The sequence below is a fragment of the Haliotis asinina genome, chromosome 12, assembly GCF_037392515.1.
Source record: "Haliotis asinina isolate JCU_RB_2024 chromosome 12, JCU_Hal_asi_v2, whole genome shotgun sequence".
NCBI classification, from domain to species: domain Eukaryota; kingdom Metazoa; phylum Mollusca; class Gastropoda; order Lepetellida; family Haliotidae; genus Haliotis; species Haliotis asinina.
The window spans coordinates 2,536,909-2,555,869 of record NC_090291.1 but is presented as its reverse complement, the minus strand read 5'-3'; the positions used below and the strand labels follow the sequence as shown (position 1 = coordinate 2,555,869).

At 40.4% G+C, this 18,961-nt stretch overlaps 2 protein-coding genes across 2 annotated transcripts; one reads left to right on the top strand and one right to left on the bottom strand.

Annotated features, from left to right (window-relative positions):
- Window positions 1–54: 54 nt before the first annotated feature.
- Window positions 55–11,179, top strand: LOC137258022 (WD repeat-containing protein 88-like). Its single transcript, XM_067795558.1, has 11 exons — window positions 55–345; window positions 1,606–1,805; window positions 2,828–2,891; window positions 3,661–3,799; window positions 4,671–4,797; window positions 5,778–5,891; window positions 6,955–7,025; window positions 7,415–7,497; window positions 8,325–8,393; window positions 8,887–8,979; window positions 9,400–11,179. The coding sequence occupies exons 1-11, from the start codon at window positions 232–234 to the stop codon at window positions 9,526–9,528; spliced, it is 1,203 nt and encodes a 400-aa protein (XP_067651659.1). The 5' UTR covers window positions 55–231; the 3' UTR covers window positions 9,529–11,179.
- A 2,106-nt stretch (window positions 11,180–13,285) lies between these two features.
- Window positions 13,286–17,560, bottom strand: LOC137258184 (putative ankyrin repeat protein RF_0381). The gene is made up of 2 exons (XM_067795761.1): window positions 17,510–17,560; window positions 13,286–16,036 (listed from the first exon to the last, which is right to left on the bottom strand). Exon 2 carries the CDS (start codon window positions 16,025–16,027, stop codon window positions 14,243–14,245), a length of 1,785 nt encoding a protein of 594 aa, XP_067651862.1. The 5' UTR covers window positions 16,028–16,036; window positions 17,510–17,560; the 3' UTR covers window positions 13,286–14,242.
- Window positions 17,561–18,961: the final 1,401 nt, after the last annotated feature.

Genomic DNA, 18,961 nt, shown 5'->3' with positions numbered 1-18,961 from the left:
ATTAGTTCCCATCTATTTATTAAATTAGTTAAGGGTATTTCCTTTTATTACGACAATCACACATAGACTCGCACCGACAGACTTCCGGTTGGTAACGATAGACGCAAAGAAGTCAGAAACATGAATGAGGTTACTCTGTGCTCATAGTACGTGAGATCTGTGAACAGTATATATAAACAGTACACCCAAACCAGACGACATGAAAGAAAGTAGTCATACAAACTAGAAAACATGGCAGAAGATGAATTAGATTTGGCTCTGGAGCTGAGTCGAGATCTGAATCTTGCGGCACAAACTGATGCACAAAAAGACAAGGCAGTGTGGGAACATGAAGACTTAGCTCAGGTACATTCTCAGCTTGACACCAATGAAATTTATATTTTGTATAATCACTTTTTAAAGAACAATCTGGACTCTGCATTAATCTGTTATACACCACAAAAACAGGGACGCTAAGTATGCATGTGGGAGGAGAGAAACCTGCTCTAGGAAGCTGCATGGTTATAGCTACTATACTGGCGTCTCCTATTCTCACGGTACTTACGGATATTGGCTGAAAAATAGTACAAACAGTTCTTTTTATATGTATGCTTGTTGTTTTTAAATGAAGAGATTCCCCCTCAAACATCTTCATTTATCAACTGCTTGATCCATCAGGTGTATTATCGCACTTGAGCTCGATGTAAAACATGGTCATCTGCCGCTGACTTTTCGAGCGTCTCCTATTCTCGCGGCATAACGAGAAAGTAACATTATTAGGTGTAAGGAAGGGGAATGTTGTCGGAAAGGGCGGGAAAAGTTACAATTTTTCCAAGTTGGTTAAAACTCACAAATATTCGTTGTATTGCAAGATTTTGAGAATTCACAAACTTGAGCCCCTTCCTAGTTACCGGTTAGTGATGTAAACAACCGTTAAGTATCACGCATCCGTGATCTCGGCAGAAAATGTGCAAGTTTACGGCAAGAATAGGAAACCCTCAAGAATAGGAGACAGCCGTAGATATTGTGCAAGTCATTCATGTATGAGTGTTACTGTCTGTTGAAATGTATTGTTTCTAAAAAAGACAAATGTTTGAAAATATATTAAGTGTTTGTTTGATAAACATGCACTTATGTTAACAGACAGACACTGAGTGTGAATGTCACAGCCCATATATATATGGATAATATATCATTTGTGTAAACATTATATTGATTTCCATAATAGGCAGTTTCTGTCTGCTGCATCTTATGAGACTTCAGTTCTTGTAATAAAAATCCATCACCAATATTTCTTCCTATTCTTTTTCTTCACCTTCATCAGATAATATTAGCAGACTGAAAATGCTGTTGACCTTGTAGCATGCTGCAAGCATGAACATATTGATCATATTCATTCATTTGGGGAATCAAACCAGATCCTTGATGTGACAAGTGAATGTTTCAACCACTAGGCTACCCTGCCACCCAAAAAGAAAACTTATTCCATACTTGAAATGGAAAATAATTATTACTGATAAAATATGAAACGAAATAAGGATGTTAAAATCTGCCTCTGCCAAACCACTTGACAGTATTTGAGTCCTGATACTGCTCAACCACATCACTGTGTCTTTTGTTTCATAGGTACGGATGCGAGTTCTCAGGGAACACTCAAAGGGAGTAAACAGTTGTCAGTTTTTCGATGGTGGTACTAAATTTGTGACAGCATCAGATGACAAGAGTGTCAAGCTATGGAGCTTTGGGTCTGGGGGAGTGTTGCACAGCCTGGACAATATACATGACATGCCAGTCAATGAAGCCAGGATCACATCTGATGGGAGAAGGTAGGTTATGACCAGATGCAGTTAGAGAGATGAAGCTGGAGAGTAGTTCATTCAGTGGTAATCTGCAGCAGGAACCCAGTATTACAGACATTCTGTAGTGAGTGAGAATGGTTTTACACAATTTTAAGCAATATTCCAGCAATGTCAAAGTTGGGGACATCAGAAATGGGCTTCACACAATGTACCCATGTGGGAAATTGAACCCGGTTCTTCTTTCTGAGTGGATGCATTAGGGTACCCCACTGCACTGATGTTTAGAAACACACTATTCCTTGAACTGATGTATGTATACTCCTAAAAATACTAGGGGATAATGAACTTTCAATTTTGATAGGAAGTTTAAATGTTAACAAACGTTTCAAGGACAGACGTCTTATGAACGCACCACCATTTCCCTCTATTACCACCCATAAACACAACGCAGGATATGCAGTTGCACAACCGTGGAGCCCCATACATGTGCATGGGGTCCCATTCTTGATTTTGACAGGGTTGTTTTATACTCATCTTGCATCACACATTTGTCAGTGTTTGTTTCTAGTTGTATGTTTTAAAATGAAAATCGTATTCGTGCAAATTACATGCCCGATGATACACCAATCATCTTTCAAAAGTGACTACATTCCAAATAACTATGGTTGTAAGGAAGTGCAAATGGTGATGCACACTCAAAACATTCAGTAATATCATATCAACATTGATTGACTTCGATAAATCTCCTAAATATTTTTAAATATTAAATTTGAAATATTTTTATTTCAAATTTAAAAAATGAAGATCCCCAACTTTTTTGAAGAGTATATTTCATCTCATTTCTACTGTTAATCAGAAACCAGAATAAAGTGCATTCATGTGCATTTACAATCTTGTAGTGCTAATGAACTCTTTACCCACATAGTAATTCACCATCTTATGACAGAATGGCATGGCACAGGGTACAATGAACTGGATCAGTTTTGTCAGAAATGGGCTCCTTGTACAGAGATGTGAATATTGTTTTAGACAATATGATTTTTTTCCAGTTTTGTGAGTTGTGGATGGGACAAAAAGGTCAAGTTCTGGGACACTCAGATTGTTGCAGAAAAGGTATGAGAATCCCAAACAGTGTTTGATGATGTCAGCAGGTTTTGCTCACCAGCCGGCAGTTTTAGTTTGTTTATGACGTGTCTTCGTTATCAGTGGTTTATCATCTCCACAGAAACTGCTGTAAGTGCAACAATAAAGTTGAAACTTCACATACTTGTTCCCACTAATGATGACGGCCCTCAGCTTCATCAGTAAGAATCTAATTTCCAATATAGCCTTAAGGGCTACAGATAGGGGCTGTATCAGCGTATGTAGGGATAAAAATATGCACAATACAGTAGGAAATAATTTATGAAACATTGCAGATACACACCACACCAATGGTGTACTGTCTTAGAATCACATAGCAGACATGTTTATCTGAAAAATTATTGTTTTATTGTTTATTGATATATTTACACAGGAGTAGCAATATTGTGGTGCATATATGAAATGAAACACAAGATTAATGATACACTATTAAATTCCATACAGTACTCTAAATGTACTCTGAAGTTTTCCAAATACTGACCTATAATATTTGAAGAAATATTTACTTAGGACTGTGCACTGCGTTAAAAATTACCTGAGCTTCAGACAAGTAGCTAACTTTGCTGACAGTCCTTTGAAAACAGCATGTTCATGTCCTTAGTAGTGTCCAGTCATACACTTTTTCATGCATATACATTTTGACAGAGGAGGAACTTCCAGAATATTCAAGTTGATATATTAGGAAGGCTGATGTACTGATGAAGTACAAGAGCACTAAAGTTTATTCTCTTGTGTTCAGTGGTCAGGGAAGCATGGCGGGGTGGTCACCTGCTGTAAACTGTCACATGATGAGACGATGGTGTGCTCTGGTTCTGACATGGACAACATCCTGAAAATCTGGGACACCAGATCAGGGGAGATAATTCACAACCTCAAAGGTAGCATATGACTATTTCTACACTACATTGAAATTCAACTGCAATGGCTGGGTCATCTCATCTTACTAGTCAGTGCTTTGTGTATGGATAAATCTTTAAGTGGCATTAGAACTTGGTATAATGTAGACAAACACTTCTTATGAATAGACCATTGCTTAAGCATGTACACGGAAACATATGTAACAATAAAGAAGTTGTCTATCCATAAGGTGTTCCTCTTCATGTGTATAAATGTTCAACTTGTGAACGATTAGAAATCGGAATGAAAGAGAGGCAGTCATCTCAGATGTTCTGATACTTCATAGTTGCATCCCTTAGATGCACCAGAAACTAGTGTCATCTAATTGAATCCCAGATCACTGTCAGGCTTGTCAATACCATAACGATGGATGGGTTTTACCAAAGTGGTTCACGTGTGAATAGTTCATTACTTCAGGCTTCCATCCTACAGCAAGCTCACATGCTGTGAAAATGGGAATATTGTTAAAAGCAGTGTTCAACAAATTTAATTCACCATTTTGTTTGTTAGTTTCCAGTTTGACACTGCACTGAGCAATGTTACAGCTTTATGGTAACGATCTGTACATAATCAAGTTTGGACAGACAATCCAGTGATCAACAGCATGAGAATAGATCTACTCAATTGATTTTCGATGAAAACATCACCAACTCAGGCTGTATAATGACAACTTTAGATGATTAAATTATATTTCATATTGTTGACAATAACACCACAATGTTTGAACCTTAATACCTGTTGAGTTGATAAGACTAAGAATATATTAATAATGTGTTTGTGGAACCAGTAGGAGATAGCACTGGACAAATGTCTTGGAGTCTGAACTCTGCATCAGTTCCTTGCTTATTCCAGATCACCATTCCAGCACTATCACCAGCTGTATCTTTGCCCCCAAGGATGATAAAGTCATCACAACGTCCATGGACAGATCAACCAAGTTCTTCGATCTCAGAACTTGTACAACTACTATTCAGCTGGAGTGAGTTGGGGCAGAGTGAGAAAGTGTTTGTTGGCTGAAGCCCATCTTAATACATCATTTGTAAACTCTATGTTGCTCGTCACCTTTTATTGCATAGGGCAGTTTTATAGAAGTCAGTGTTTTGAGCCAGTGATTGAAGGAATGTTCTAGTGTGTAGAAGACCTAGTTCTTTTGTGCCAGAAAACTTTGTTCTACTGTGTAAGAAAACCTGTGAGTGCTATGATCAGTGAGCATATAAATCACAACAGCAATAACTTTCTGTGGAGCAGCTTCATGACTGTCTGTTCTGTTCAGGATTCATGTAACTTATGTTAATTGACTTGTCGCAACACTCGATTAAAAATAGACCTGCCTCACTACTGGTGATGGGAGGGCATTAATAAGCATCTACAAACCTATAAAGAATTCAAGATGACTGAAGCAGGGAAGAAACAAACTGACATACTGACGTTACATAAAACATTGTATGTGTTTTTATTGACCCTTTGTCCTATCCAGACTAATTACCATGGAATAAACTCCAGGATCCTACTAGTTCATTGCCATTGTCATTCAGCACCAGTTAACTGTTGGCTTCCCTTGTTAAGTGCACACCATAGCCAGTCTAGCAATGTTCTTGCTCTCATGTACTTACAAAGCTATCTGCTTTGTGTGCTGGCAATTAGGTGCCTGACTCTGAGGGTGCTGGTTCAAATCCGGATGAGACTCAACCGAAAAAGCGCTAGAATTTGTACTTTACTTAGAATGTGTAATCCCAAATATGACATATGTTACATTATATCTACTTTGTAGTGATGAAGGAGTAAGAATGTGCTCTGAAAACATGTTCCTCATATGACAGAAGTTGACATCATGCATTTTAACTTTTATGTGTATTATGTCTACATGTCATTCGAAGAACCCTTGAAACCATAAATTAGACATTGTAGATAATAATTTACAGAGTAAACTACTTCACAGTCCATTCTCTTGTGTAACAGGGGCCACTTCAACATTGTGTCAAGCTGTGCTATCTCGTATGATGAGCGCAAATTTGCCACAACATCGTGGGACAAAACAGTACAGCAGTGGGACATTGCGACAGGGATGTACAGGTAATAATGATATTGCCTCAGGAATGTACAGGTAATGACATTGCCACAGGGATGTACAGGTAATGACATTACCACAGGGATGTACAGGTAATGACATTACCACAGGGATGTACAGGTAATGACATTGCCACAGGGATGTGCAGGTAATGACATTGCCACAGGGATGTACAGGTAATGACATTGCCACAGGGATGTACAGGTAATGACATTGCCACAGGGATGTACAGGTAGTAATACTGCCACAGGGATGTACAGGTAATGACATTGCCACAGGGATGTACAGGTAATGACATTGCCACAGGGATGTACAGGTAATGACATTGCCACAGGGATGTGCAGGTAATGACATTGCCACAGGGATGTACAGGTAATGACATTGCAACAGGGATGTACAGGTAGTAATACTGCCACAGGGATGTACAGGTAATGACATTGCCACAGGGATGTACTGGTGATGACACTGCCACAGGGATGTACTGGTGATGACATTGCCACAGGGATGTACAGGTAATGACATTGCCACAGGGATGTACTGGTGATGACACTGCCACAGGGATGTACTGGTGATGACATTGCCACAGGGATGTACAGGTAATGACATTGCCACAGGGATGTACAGGTAATGACATTGTCACAGGGATGTACAGGTAATAATACTGCCACAGGGATGAACAGGTAATGACATTGCCAAAGGGGTGTACAGGTAATGAAATTGCTACAGGGATGTACAGGTAATGACATTAGCACAGGGATGTACAGGTAATGACATTGCCACAGGGATGTACAGGTAATGACATTGCCACAGGGATGTACAGGTAATGACATTGCCACCGGGATGTACAGGTAATGACATTGCCACAGGGATGTACAGGTAATGACATTGCCACAGGGATGTACAGGTAATGACATTGCCACAGGGATGTACTGGTGATGACATTGCCACGGTGATGTACTAGTGATGACATTACCACATGTACAGTAAGTATCATTGCCCTAGCCATGTAGTGGTAATGATATTGCCAGTCAGTCACAATGACACTTACGTTTGTGAGTATACTTCCAGGTCCAAGGGTCCTGTGTGTATGAAGGGCCAGCATGAGGGGTCAGTCAGCTGCTGCAATTTCAGCAAAGATGGTGAGAAACTCCCTTTTGATGCTTCTATTTTGGTCAGTGTAGAGTTTTGTTGTGTGAAAATTGTGAGGTCATGTGCCTGAAACTTGATTTGTGTTTATATGAAGAGCTGTAATTTCCAAGTGGTGCGCAGTGATTGCTACATTATCATAAACCTTTTAAACAACAACAACAACATCTGAAATTGAAAACAACAGGATTGATGATTTAGTTAATAGTGTGTTATTGTATACTGATGCTGGAGATCAGTGTTCCCAACATCAGTCACAAGATCGTCTTGCCCAGACTTAACAATAGACAGAAGTTGAATATTTTTCACATTTCATTGGAAAAACAGACCTTAATTAAAAATAGTTGTTTTATCCTGTGGTTGAATGGCTTGATGTTTTCAGGGCTGATGCTGGTGACAGGTTCGTATGATCAGAGTGTGGTCGTGTGGGACACAGACAACCACGTACAGAAGATCAAGTTACAGGTACAGTACCACAGTACAACATCGGGCAGAGCCACGATTTGTCCTGTTCACAGTCATTGTTTTGAAATAATGTCTGCAAACTCACAACAGGTTTGATGTGCACTGATTGAAATTTAGGTGTGCAAAGCAGCATTTACCCCAACCAGGGAGGAATCTATAACACACTATAAACACTATCACACACTCAGTGCTAACTTACATCTCCCTCTCTCTCTCTCTCTCTCTCTCTCTCACTCACTCACTTACTCACTCACTCAAATCAAATATCAAATGTGCTGAACACGGTGCATGACCACTGCTGACTTCCCTCTCTCTGGAACTAAGCTATCAAAGTTGTGTCGCATCTCAGGGCAGTTGTACTGCTCACAGTTAATGAAGGAGCATTATATGAATGAGGAAATCAAATGAGCTCAGCATTCTTATCTGGAGTATGTCACAGCATATTTAAAAATGAACAAAAATGCATTAAGTTCCTGGGATACATTTAGAAAAATGTTGTGTTCTTATCTGTGTGAGGGGTCAGTACCTTAATTTGCTCTGCAGAGTCACATCCCTTGGCAGGGACAGGATCAGCAGAAAAGTGTGTGCGTGTACCCAGTACTGGCCCTGATGAAAGGTCTTTGTCAGCACATACCAGTGTTATTGGGTTTCACTATTGTTGTATACATATTCTTGGCCTAATAATAAATTGATGACATGTAATTCACTGATATACTGTTCAAACCAGCATTAAACCCATCTCTCACACTTCCTCTTCCTGTTCTCTATCACACAAAATAGTTTAATCAACATAACAAAGCTGAAATGCATACTTGTCAACTCAACAGGGACACACAGACTGGGTGAATGACGTCTGCTTCAGCGATGACCAGAAGTGGCTTCTTTCTTGCTCAAAGGTATTTGTAGAAACTGCAGATGTGATGTTCTTCTGTGCTTGTCTGATGCAAAACAACATCTTTGGAAATGGTGTTTGACAGAAGCACTACCAATCAGCCTTTGATGAAATGGGACCACAAGAACACCTCAAGGGACCATTCATAATTTATGGCTGGGGAGGGATGATGATGGTTTTAAGAGGGTCACCCATATTGTTTAGGAGAGGGAGGGGTAGTCATCAATTCTGTACACATGTTGTCCATAAAAATATTTTAAAATTATGCTTAAAATAATGGATGAGGGATGGGGTAATTGATTTACTACATGACATGTAGGGAGGAGTCACTTTGTGGTTATGTTTTGTGGCGGTTAGTCACATTGTACATACTTCTCCATACAAGTCATCATCACCCCCTAGCCATAAATTATTAATGGTCACTTAGGTATTCAGATTAAAGTGTTACTCCCCTCTACACTAGCGCAGTGTCACTGACTCCAATGTATGATTTGTAGGATGAGACTGTCCGCCTGTGGAATGTTGAGAACACAGACAAGATCCCCGTTGTCCTTGAGAACAGAAGGTCCATAGGTCTCAAGGTCATTAAGGTAATATGGCACTCTTGGTCATGATATCCAAAAACATTTCATTTCATACTAAATCCTTTAAAAACAAGAAATATATGATTTCTTTCTCAAAATGTAAAGAAAATAGCAAAAGAAATAAGGAGTAATTGATGAATATAATGTCTAAATTCAGTAACAGGTCTACCATCATTTCGTCAATGTGAAATTTGGGAAATTGTAAATGGTTTGGTACTCTAAACAATCATAATGGTGTAACCTGGTGATTGTTGGGTACCAAGAAGGATGCTTCACGTGAGATGGTTGCCTTGGTTTCTGTGCAGAGATATTTTAATAACTCAAGAGACATGCTATCAGAGACATACAAAGAAAGAAGCTAGCAACTCTTGGCAGGAAATAGTAATTGTCAGTGACAATATGAATGACATTGTTATTATGTTTCAGTGTTCTTCATGCGGTAAGCCCTTCTCAATAGCTCAGCTGGACAACTTCCGTGATCTGACTCTGTGTGTGTTCTGTAGACTCCAAGACCCTGGCAAAACCTGGCTGGAGATTACTGAGCCAGAGGCTTAGCGTCATTTGAAGTGACCATTATCTGTGATATTTGTGGTTTTATCATGTCAGTATCAATGAATCTTTGTTTTTCACAAATCTGTGATTCCAAACTTCACTCTCAGCATTCCACAAGCCACATGTATTAAATCTTGATGTATGTTCAACTGACACAGCTCCATGTAAGGTATATTTCACTGATAGAAAATGTACTGCTCCTTCATTCAGTATGTGAGATGCCATTACCTTAGATAAAGGATATTTGGGTATCAGAGGTGACAGACACTGCAATAAAATAAAAGATATTCACTGTGTTGTCTGTTTTGATCTGAGTGGCTCCATGTGGATTTTAACCATGGCAACTCCAAATTCTCCCACACAGTGGCTCCAGGTGGATTATAACCATGGCAACTCCAAATTCTCCCACACAGTGGCTCCAGGTGGATTATAACCATGGCAACATCACATTCTCCCAAACAGTGGCTCCAGGTGGATTTTAACCATGGCAACGCCACATTCTCCCAAACAGTGGTTCCAAGTGGATTATAACCATGGTAACCCCAGATTCTCCTAAACAGTGGCTCCAGGTGGATTATAACCATGGCAACATCACATTCTCCCAAACAGTGGTTCCAAGTGGATTATAACCATGGTAACCCCAGATTCTCCTAAACAGTGGCTCCAGGTGGATTATAACCATGGCAACATCACATTCTCCCACACAGTAGCTCCATGTGGATTATAACCATGGCAACATCACATTCTCCCACACAGTGGCTCCATGTGGATTATAACCATGGCAACATCACATTCTCCCAAACAGTGGCTCCATGTGGATTATAACCATGGCAACATCACATTCTCCCACACAGTGGCTCCATGTGGATTATAACCATGGCAACATCACATTCTCCCACACAGTTTCTCCAGGTGGATAATGACAAGAGTCATCAGAAGATGACATATCCCCCCAACCCCCACATAACAAATCATCTGACAGTTACTTAATGTTTTTTTATCCCCCGCAACACGTCTTGCACGGGGTGTTAAAATGCATCTAGTTCGTCCGTGCATCCGTCCATCCATCCGTCCGTGCACATTTATCTTTTCCGGAGCAGAACTCTAAAACCATTCAATATTTCTTCACCAAACTTGACACATAGATTAGTCTAGTGGTGTACTTGTGCCTTTTGATAGTTTTGGAATTCTGAATAAAATATTTTTGGTGTTTCCATGGCAACAAGTATGACTGAAATCTGAGGTAATGCGGGGGATATCGATGACTGTGTCTTCTTGTTAGACTAAGCTTGAATCGTTTCCATGGAAATCATGAAAAATATAAATGCCATATATCTGTAAAAAGCAAAAGGCACCACTTCAAGATCTGTCTCATACATCTGCCGAGATCTGTTGAAAGATATGAAATGGTTTTCAAGTTGTGCACTGGAAACGAAGCCCATCCCTCCATTTTGAGACTAAGTCAGAATTGTTGCTATGGAAAATGGGAAAATGATATATCACAAAAATCTGCAGATAGCAAAAGGCACCACTTTAAGGTCTACCTCACATATCGGGCAAGTTTTGCTGAAAGATATTCCGAAGTTTTTTTTTGAGCTCATTCAACCCTTTTGAGACTAGGTCCGAATCACTTCCGTGCAAAAACAAAAAAAAATTTAAAAATTACAAAAATCTGTAAATAGCAACAGGCACAATCATAGGTTCAGATTATTCAGTCCATCAATTTTGGTCTAAAAAAATTGAAGAGTTTTTGTCTTATGCTCTGGAAACAAAATGACTACGTATGGACGGGCGGGTGGACAGAGAGACAGACGAGGCGTCAACTGTATTGACATGCTGCATTACATGCCGGGGGTACGAAAATGGCAACACCACATTCTCCCACACAGGGGCTCCAGGTGGATTATACGTTAATATGACCATGGCAACACCACATTCACCCACACAGTGGCTCCAGGTGGATTATAACCATGGCAACCCCACATTCTCCCACTCAATGACTCCAGGTGGATTATAACCATGGCAACCCCACATTCTCCCACACAATGGCTCCAGGTGGATTATAACCATGGCAACCCCACATTCTCCCACTCAATGGCTCCAGGTGGATCATAACCATGGCAACCCCACATTCTCCCACACAATGGCTCCAGGTGGATTATAACCATGGCAACCCCACATTCTCCCACTCAATGGCTCCAGGTGGATTATAACCATGGCAACCCCACATTCTCCCACTCAATGGCTCCAGGTGGATTATAACCATGGCAACCCCGCATTCTCCCACACAATGGCTCCAGGTGGATTATAACCATGGCAACCCCACATTCTCCCACACAATGGCTCCAGGTGGATTATAACCATGGCAACACCTCATGTCCGGACACACACACAGGAAATGTGTTGATAATTTCCAAAAATAATTCCAAGTTTTATAAAATAAACATTTGGTACACATATGTCAATGCAGCACCGCAAAACACAACAAAAGTAAAATATGCTAGCCACACAACATGTAAATGCTGCTGAGGTACATGTCTATCCTCTTGTGCTGATGAGGACACAGAAAAGGACGGAGTTTAAAGAATTCAAATCTTGTAACAGGCCATGTCAAATCCGTTTCTCATGTAACATTTGCTGACATCAGATAGGACAAAGTCAACACATTTCCAAAAGCCTGAATATAACCTACCTATGACATACATTAGTTAAGACACAAGGGCAATGTTCAAAGTGTACTGAAAGGTAAAACTAAGAAATTTCATTATTTGGGATATCACATTTAAGTATCAGCTGAGCATTTTTATCAACTTTGGGGAAAACACTAAGCATGGTCATTTAGCCTGTTTTGCCCAATAAAGTATAGGTTGTGACTGTTAGAAATGTTTTGCTTCTGAAAGAATTTGCACAAACACAACATTGATATTGAAATGCACATGCATCATCAGAGATGCCAACCCCAAGTAGGAATCCGAGATCCCAAAGATTGAAAAAATTAGTAACGTCCTCAACAAATTAGGGATCCATATAACTAATTGCACTCAATGAACTTTTCAATGCCTGTACATGTAGAGATCCTTTTACAACTAAAGCCGCTTTGCAGTACTCGGAAGCAGTGTTTGCGAATGGTAAGTGAATGTAATAAACAGTGCATGGAATTTATCAGAAAGCCTGCTCAACTTTCAGATTACTTTCTATTTGTAAACAATTTGAGACCTTCTGTAAATATAGTGTTGCATTTATTTAATTATCATTAACTATAGTCAAAGACAATCCTACCTAAGACTATCTATATATTTGTTATAATTTTAAAAAATCGGAGTGAATTCACTTTGTTTGGATGGCAGAGTCAACATGCATTTTCGGGATGATTCTGATAAATTCGGGATGGTTGGCATCTCTTTATCATGCATGTACATGTATTCTGTATAATTTGCTGACTATACAATCACAATACAAAACATCATTCATGACTTGAGAAGAAGATACAGACTCTCCTACTCAGATTGTCGAGCTATGAACCTGGTATCCCTGCCACTGGCCATCAAAAGAGGCAACTAACGGGATTGGGTGGTCAGACTCGCTGACTTGGTGGACATGGCATCCTGTTCCAGTTATGTAGACTGACGCCCATGATGTTGATCATTGGATTATCTAGTCCAGACTTGATTATTTACAGACTGCCATCATATAGTGGGAATATTGCTGAGTGTGGTTTCAAACAACAAGTAGACAAATACACAGTCTATTCAACAAGTTGTAACCCATTAGTCTTTGTTGACAAACTATTTAGATAACATACAAGATAGATAACATGTTATAGATAACATAGATAACATGTTATGAAATGGTTACTTTTCACACAAAATGTACTAGAAAATAAAGATGTATTTCCATTCATGAAATACCCTTTCTACAAACTGGATAAACAGCTCCACATGCTCAAACTTTTGCTGCTGCACTCACATGTATCTTTCTGATCAAAACAATCTGTGAATCAGATTTCAGGATAAGCTCATGTTTGACAAAAAGGGAAAGGGCTTGTCACAAATTATGCAAATTAGCCTGTGGCAGTCACATAATGCAAAGTCATGACTGAGGAGGCGAAGGCCATAGTGACTAGCATGACCAATGAGTGCATTACAATAATACACTTATAAACAGGCAGATGTTAAAAACTAAGTCAGGAAGTAGGAAGACTCAGTGCGACAGAAACATATGGAAGCACCATGTTGCCATGATTCCAATAGATCCCACTGGTAACAATTGCGGTAACAAACAGGACAATGGACTGATATTCTTTACCAAATGATGGGCCTTGGCATCTGAAGTTAACATGATAATAAATCACAGATCGAGAAGTCCAAATAAGGCATGCTGGTCTTAAAATCACAGCACATCAATTGTAAATATCCAACAAGGTAAACGTAATAAAAGCATCAAAACCAGTCAACACAAACAATATCACACTTGTAACAAAATGATTGTGAAGAATCATTCAAAGTCAGAAACCCAATGAAAATAGAACTCTTAAGCAAAATTCAACATGGAGGAACTGATATCAGAATTATATTTCGTCATTACAACACGGTTTGTGTATAACAGATTGTAAACCAGCATTAAAGTGAGTGATATCAGATCTTCATGTGCTGTACAAGATCCTCTGCACAACAATTTGTCACTCAGCTTAGCTTGAACTTCAGAAATGATATCAGATCTACACATCCTCCTCCACCAAAACATCTCGGTACAATAATTTGTCAACCAGCTTTGCTGGGAGTGGCAGTGATAATATGTTGATGAAGGTGTTTGGATTTTTCCTGTACACATCCCTGATTCTCTCCAGACTCAGAGTCAGTAGGCTCTGTGGTGTTCGGGCTTGTACCTTCAGCCATTCATGGAGGCCCTCATCTTCCAGAAGAATCATTGGAATGTCCTCGTCATCACTGTAATCAAAATCAAAATCCTCGTACAGATACCTCTCCATGCTCAGTCTACATCCACTCCGGACAAGGAACTGTGCAAATTTCACCATTTCTGATTCAAGAGCCATGAACAGAGGGGTCTTGCCACAGTCTGACAGTTCATTGATGTCTGCTCCATGAGATAAGAGAATTTTAGCAATTTCTACATTTCCTACTAAGGCTGCTAAGTGCATGGGTGAAGTCCCACTCCTGTCAAGTTCTGTTATGTCTCCACCTTCATCGACAATAGCCCGCACAACATCTTCATTCTCATGGGCAATAGCTTCATGGATTGGCAGGTTACCTAGACGATTCCGGACATCTTTTGGGCATCCCAATCCGATGAGGAAACATGCCAGCTCATAAGCTTTCTCTGTGCACCGGACGACTGCATGGAGTAGAGTGTCACCACAGTAACTGTGAGTTGAGATGTCAAAAGCTTGTTCCAGTGCCGTGCACAGCAAGAACATGGCTGTGTCAGGAGAATTCTGTATGAAAGCAACAAAGAGAGGTGTCTGCCCTCGATCATCTTTCTTGTTCATGTCCGCTCCATGATGAACAAGAGTTTCGGCCAGAGGCAGGTTATCACAGTATGCTGCAGCACCCAGTGGGGTGATCTGTCGATCTCTCATTAAAAGGATTTTTACAGAGTCTGTGATGTTGCTGAGTGTGCCGGGTGTGTTTGGTTCGGCACTGTTTTCCAACAGGTGCAGGACAATGTCAAGGTCATTGTTCCCACATGCAATCAGCAATGGTGTCTGTGCCACGTTGTTCTGAGCATTGATGTCAACACCTCTTTTGATGAGAGCTTCAACCATTTCTTGATGACTCTCTCTCACGGCATAGTGCAATGGGGTATCATTGGTGTAGCGAGTTCTTATGCTGAGATCTTTTGTTGGATTTTTACTGGTCTCAAAATCCACCTTTCCAAACAATGGCTCCATCAGAGTATGTTGTGCTCCTTTGTTGCTTGGATACAGTAGCTCCAAGGTTTCAAGGTCACCATTCAGTGCAGCAATGTGGAGTGGCGCGAGTCCAGCCTTATTCCGCAGATTCTTCAGGGCTGGGATTCTTGACAAAATTTTCAGAACATCATGATGCTGTTTGAGCACTGCGAGATGCATCGCAGTGTTATTGTCAGCATCAGACTTCATCACGTCACAGTGACCACTTTCAACCAACTTCACTACAGTGTCAACCAGCCCGTTTGATGAAGCAAAGCAGAGAGCAGTCTGTTTTGTCACAGGGTCAACATTGTCAAGATTACAAAGTTTGTCATCAATTAAAATATTTGCAACTGCTAAGTTTTCTTTCCTTAAGGCCAGCAACAATGGTGGTTCACCATCATAATCAACAGCATTAACGTCACAGCCAGCTCCAACCAAATACTCTGCGATGTGTGGTTGATGTGAAGCGATGGCATTACACAGTGCTGTTCCTTGCATGCCGTGCACATGGTTGAAATCAACACCTGACTCAATCAGCTTCTTTACTTCATCAATCTGCCCTGCACATATAGCCCTATGCAAAACTTCCATGTCCAAATCCTGAAAGACAAGAAAAATACTGTAAGCTTCATTATAGTCATGTCTAACTACGAGTGAGTGAATTGAGGTTTCCACTGGTTTCAGCAATAATCCAGCAACATCACAGTAGGGAACCCCAGAAATGGGCTTCATTGTGTCCATGAGGAGAATCAGACCAAGGTTTTCAGTGTGATGAGCGACTACCCCACTATTTAACTATGAAACCATATCATTAGGCATGTGTTTGGGTAGATTTTCCCCTCATATTCAGTTCTGTACTTTTAGCTGTTTCTAAAATAACCCCAAAGTTTTCCAATTTAATGGAAGTGTCAATCATAATGTCAGTGGCATTAACATATTCTTCAGCTGATAATTCCATTACATACTAAGTACAAGTTCTAGTGCCTTTTTATGAGGAGTCCCATCCAGGATTCAAACCCAGACTCTCAGGGTGAGGCACCTAATCACCAGCACACAAAGTGACTTAACTGACCCACAAATATACATCCATAGCTTTGACCACAGAAGCTGTGTCAGTTCACGCTTGTCAGAGCGGTACCGCTGTAAGTGATCTACACTACCAGTTGGCAGACTTCCATTTTGGGGGGTTACAAATCAACTGTCAAGAAATATGCATCCTTTAGCAGATAGTCACTATTTTCAGTGAGTCCAAAACCCTCCTTGTTAGTGGATATGCTGTCAATCAGCTGAGTAAGTAAAGTGGGAAATAAATAAAGTCCATTTAAATGTGGATTGGCAGATTTACAGAGAAATAAGATCAGCTTCTGCTTTTGTTAAACTGCTTGGATATGTCCATTTTTTCTGTTGTGTATTTTTTTGCAATCAAACTAACTCATCTTTCAATAGTTACCATTGTTTAACACACAGTAAACAGTAACCACGCACACATTCTCCTCATAAAGGGCCGTCTTCATTTCCCACAAAAATCCTTGAAATGTGAGATTTTGGACACTTTTGATAGGTTTCGTCTTTTCCCTCTTTCTAATCACACGGTTAAAAATTATAAAACATGCCATTAGTCCATGAAATTTAACATTGTCCCGTACACACACTATCACTGAGGATTTATAATGTCTGTCTGAGCAGGGATTATCTACAACATCGCTGGTAGGCTCCCTGGGGAAATACCCCTCGTTTTAACACGAATAAACACTGCCGTTCGCACTCTGTGATCGCCTAACTACACCACGAATATTTTACCATGTGGTCAGTGTTGTCTGTTCAAAAGTATTTGACCAGTCATATTACATAACTAAGTCGTGTTCTCAACACAAACAATAAGGCTAATCAATCTCTCAAACTGAGAGGGTTCAACAGTCAAGTCTTCAAGACTTGATCACGCTGTCAACAGCCGCCCTGCCGACTCCACGTGAATCGTTTTGACTTTTGGACCCCCTGAGACTGTAACAGGGTCCGCTCGTCATTATCACTTTCATTCAAGAGATAACGTTGTAACCGCCTCAAAAAACATACCCCAAATGATTACTGTCAATCGGGCATCGTCCTAAGGGAGACCACTCTCTTCAACCTGTTGCTTTATGATACTACAGCCGCTAGAAAATTTGCGAATGCCAGCCTTCACATCTTGTGTGCGAAACTTAATCGGTGATGTTTTTGTTTTGGTTGTTGTTGCATTTACCTAAAAATCAACAAAGAAAAATGTAAGTACAGTGAATCAGCAAGGTACTTATTTGGAGCTGTTGTCGCGGTGTGTGCCTGGCCCGGGCCAGCCCTTTCTGCAATGTTTAAATTCTAAAGCCCAAATTGAGGCAAATTCAGACTTTCCCCGGTCTCCCTTTCACTTGGGCTTCTTTTCACTTTCAAAGAAATTGTTTGTTCTATCACGTTTATCTATATTTAGACACAAAGTCTATTCGTCACGTTGTCATGCTGTCGAATATGCACAGACTCGACTGGAATATTCTAAATGAATGCGTGCCGAATATTACAGTTCGCTAATGATGTGAAACTATAGTTTCGTCATAGGACGAGACTGCCTGAATACAGTAGAAATACACCAGCCTTATATTCTTGTACCGAGGATAATCTACAACATAATCTTCATACAGTCTCCCTGCTTGTACATAAGGCACACACTTCCGTCTGTATGTTTCAGAATGATGTACTCTCTAGAGGTAACCTGATGTTACCATTGACAACTCGGTTGGCCGGATACGTGCCTGAGTGATTCTCTTTTACATCAATTGGTTGTGCCACTTAAGCAATATTCCAGCAATATCACGGCGGGAGATACCAGGAGTAGGCTTCCCACTTTGTACCCATGTGGGGAATCGAACCTGGGTCTTCAACGTGACGCTTTACCATTAGGCTACCTCACTTCCCCGCCGTAAATGAGAGGAGGAATTTTCTCATCTGTGTATGTCAGAATTAGGAATTTAGACACAATTCAGGAAACCATCGTGAAAGGACATGGGGAACATGAGTTGAACGATAGAAGCGCCTCAAAAATATACATCCCCCTACTAACTTATATTGTGTTCTGAGATCACGGCTTTCTCGATGCCTTCTATTCAATTAAGGTGAAACGGAGCTGGAGGTTTTATGACCGGTTCAAATGATAGAGGACGTGCTAGGTCGTCAAAGTGCAGTTCCGTGAAAGTCATTTTTTTTTCACCCCCGGAAGGGTGCTGGCGGGTACATCAGGGGGTGCAAAGACGCGAAAAGGGGAAACGAAGCCAAAGGTTTTATGACCGGCTCAAATGATAGAGGAAGGTTCCTGACGGAGTGGTAGAGCATCAAAACGCAGTTCCATGAAAGTCATCCTTTGCACTCCCGGAAGGTTGCTGGTGGGCTGCAGAGACGAAAAAAGCTATTACCATGCGTTTACTCATGATTCAATGAATAAATACAACTAATAGCGAAGACGTCAACTAGAGTCTGCTAGCCATGGTTACCAGTCTCGAG

Excerpts from the sequence above, each read along its gene's own strand:
- LOC137258022 (XM_067795558.1), top strand. The coding sequence starts at position 232 with ATGGCAGAAGATGAATTAGATTTGGCTCTGGAGCTGAGTCGAGATCTG. Across the intron at positions 1,806-2,827 it reads ATCACATCTGATGGGAGAAG|TTTTGTGAGTTGTGGATGGG; the intron begins GTAGGTTATGAC and ends ATTTTTTTCCAG. Across the intron at positions 2,892-3,660 it reads CTCAGATTGTTGCAGAAAAG|TGGTCAGGGAAGCATGGCGG; the intron begins GTATGAGAATCC and ends TCTTGTGTTCAG.
- LOC137258184 (XM_067795761.1), bottom strand. The coding sequence starts at position 16,027 with ATGGAAGTTTTGCATAGGGCTATATGTGCAGGGCAGATTGATGAAGTA.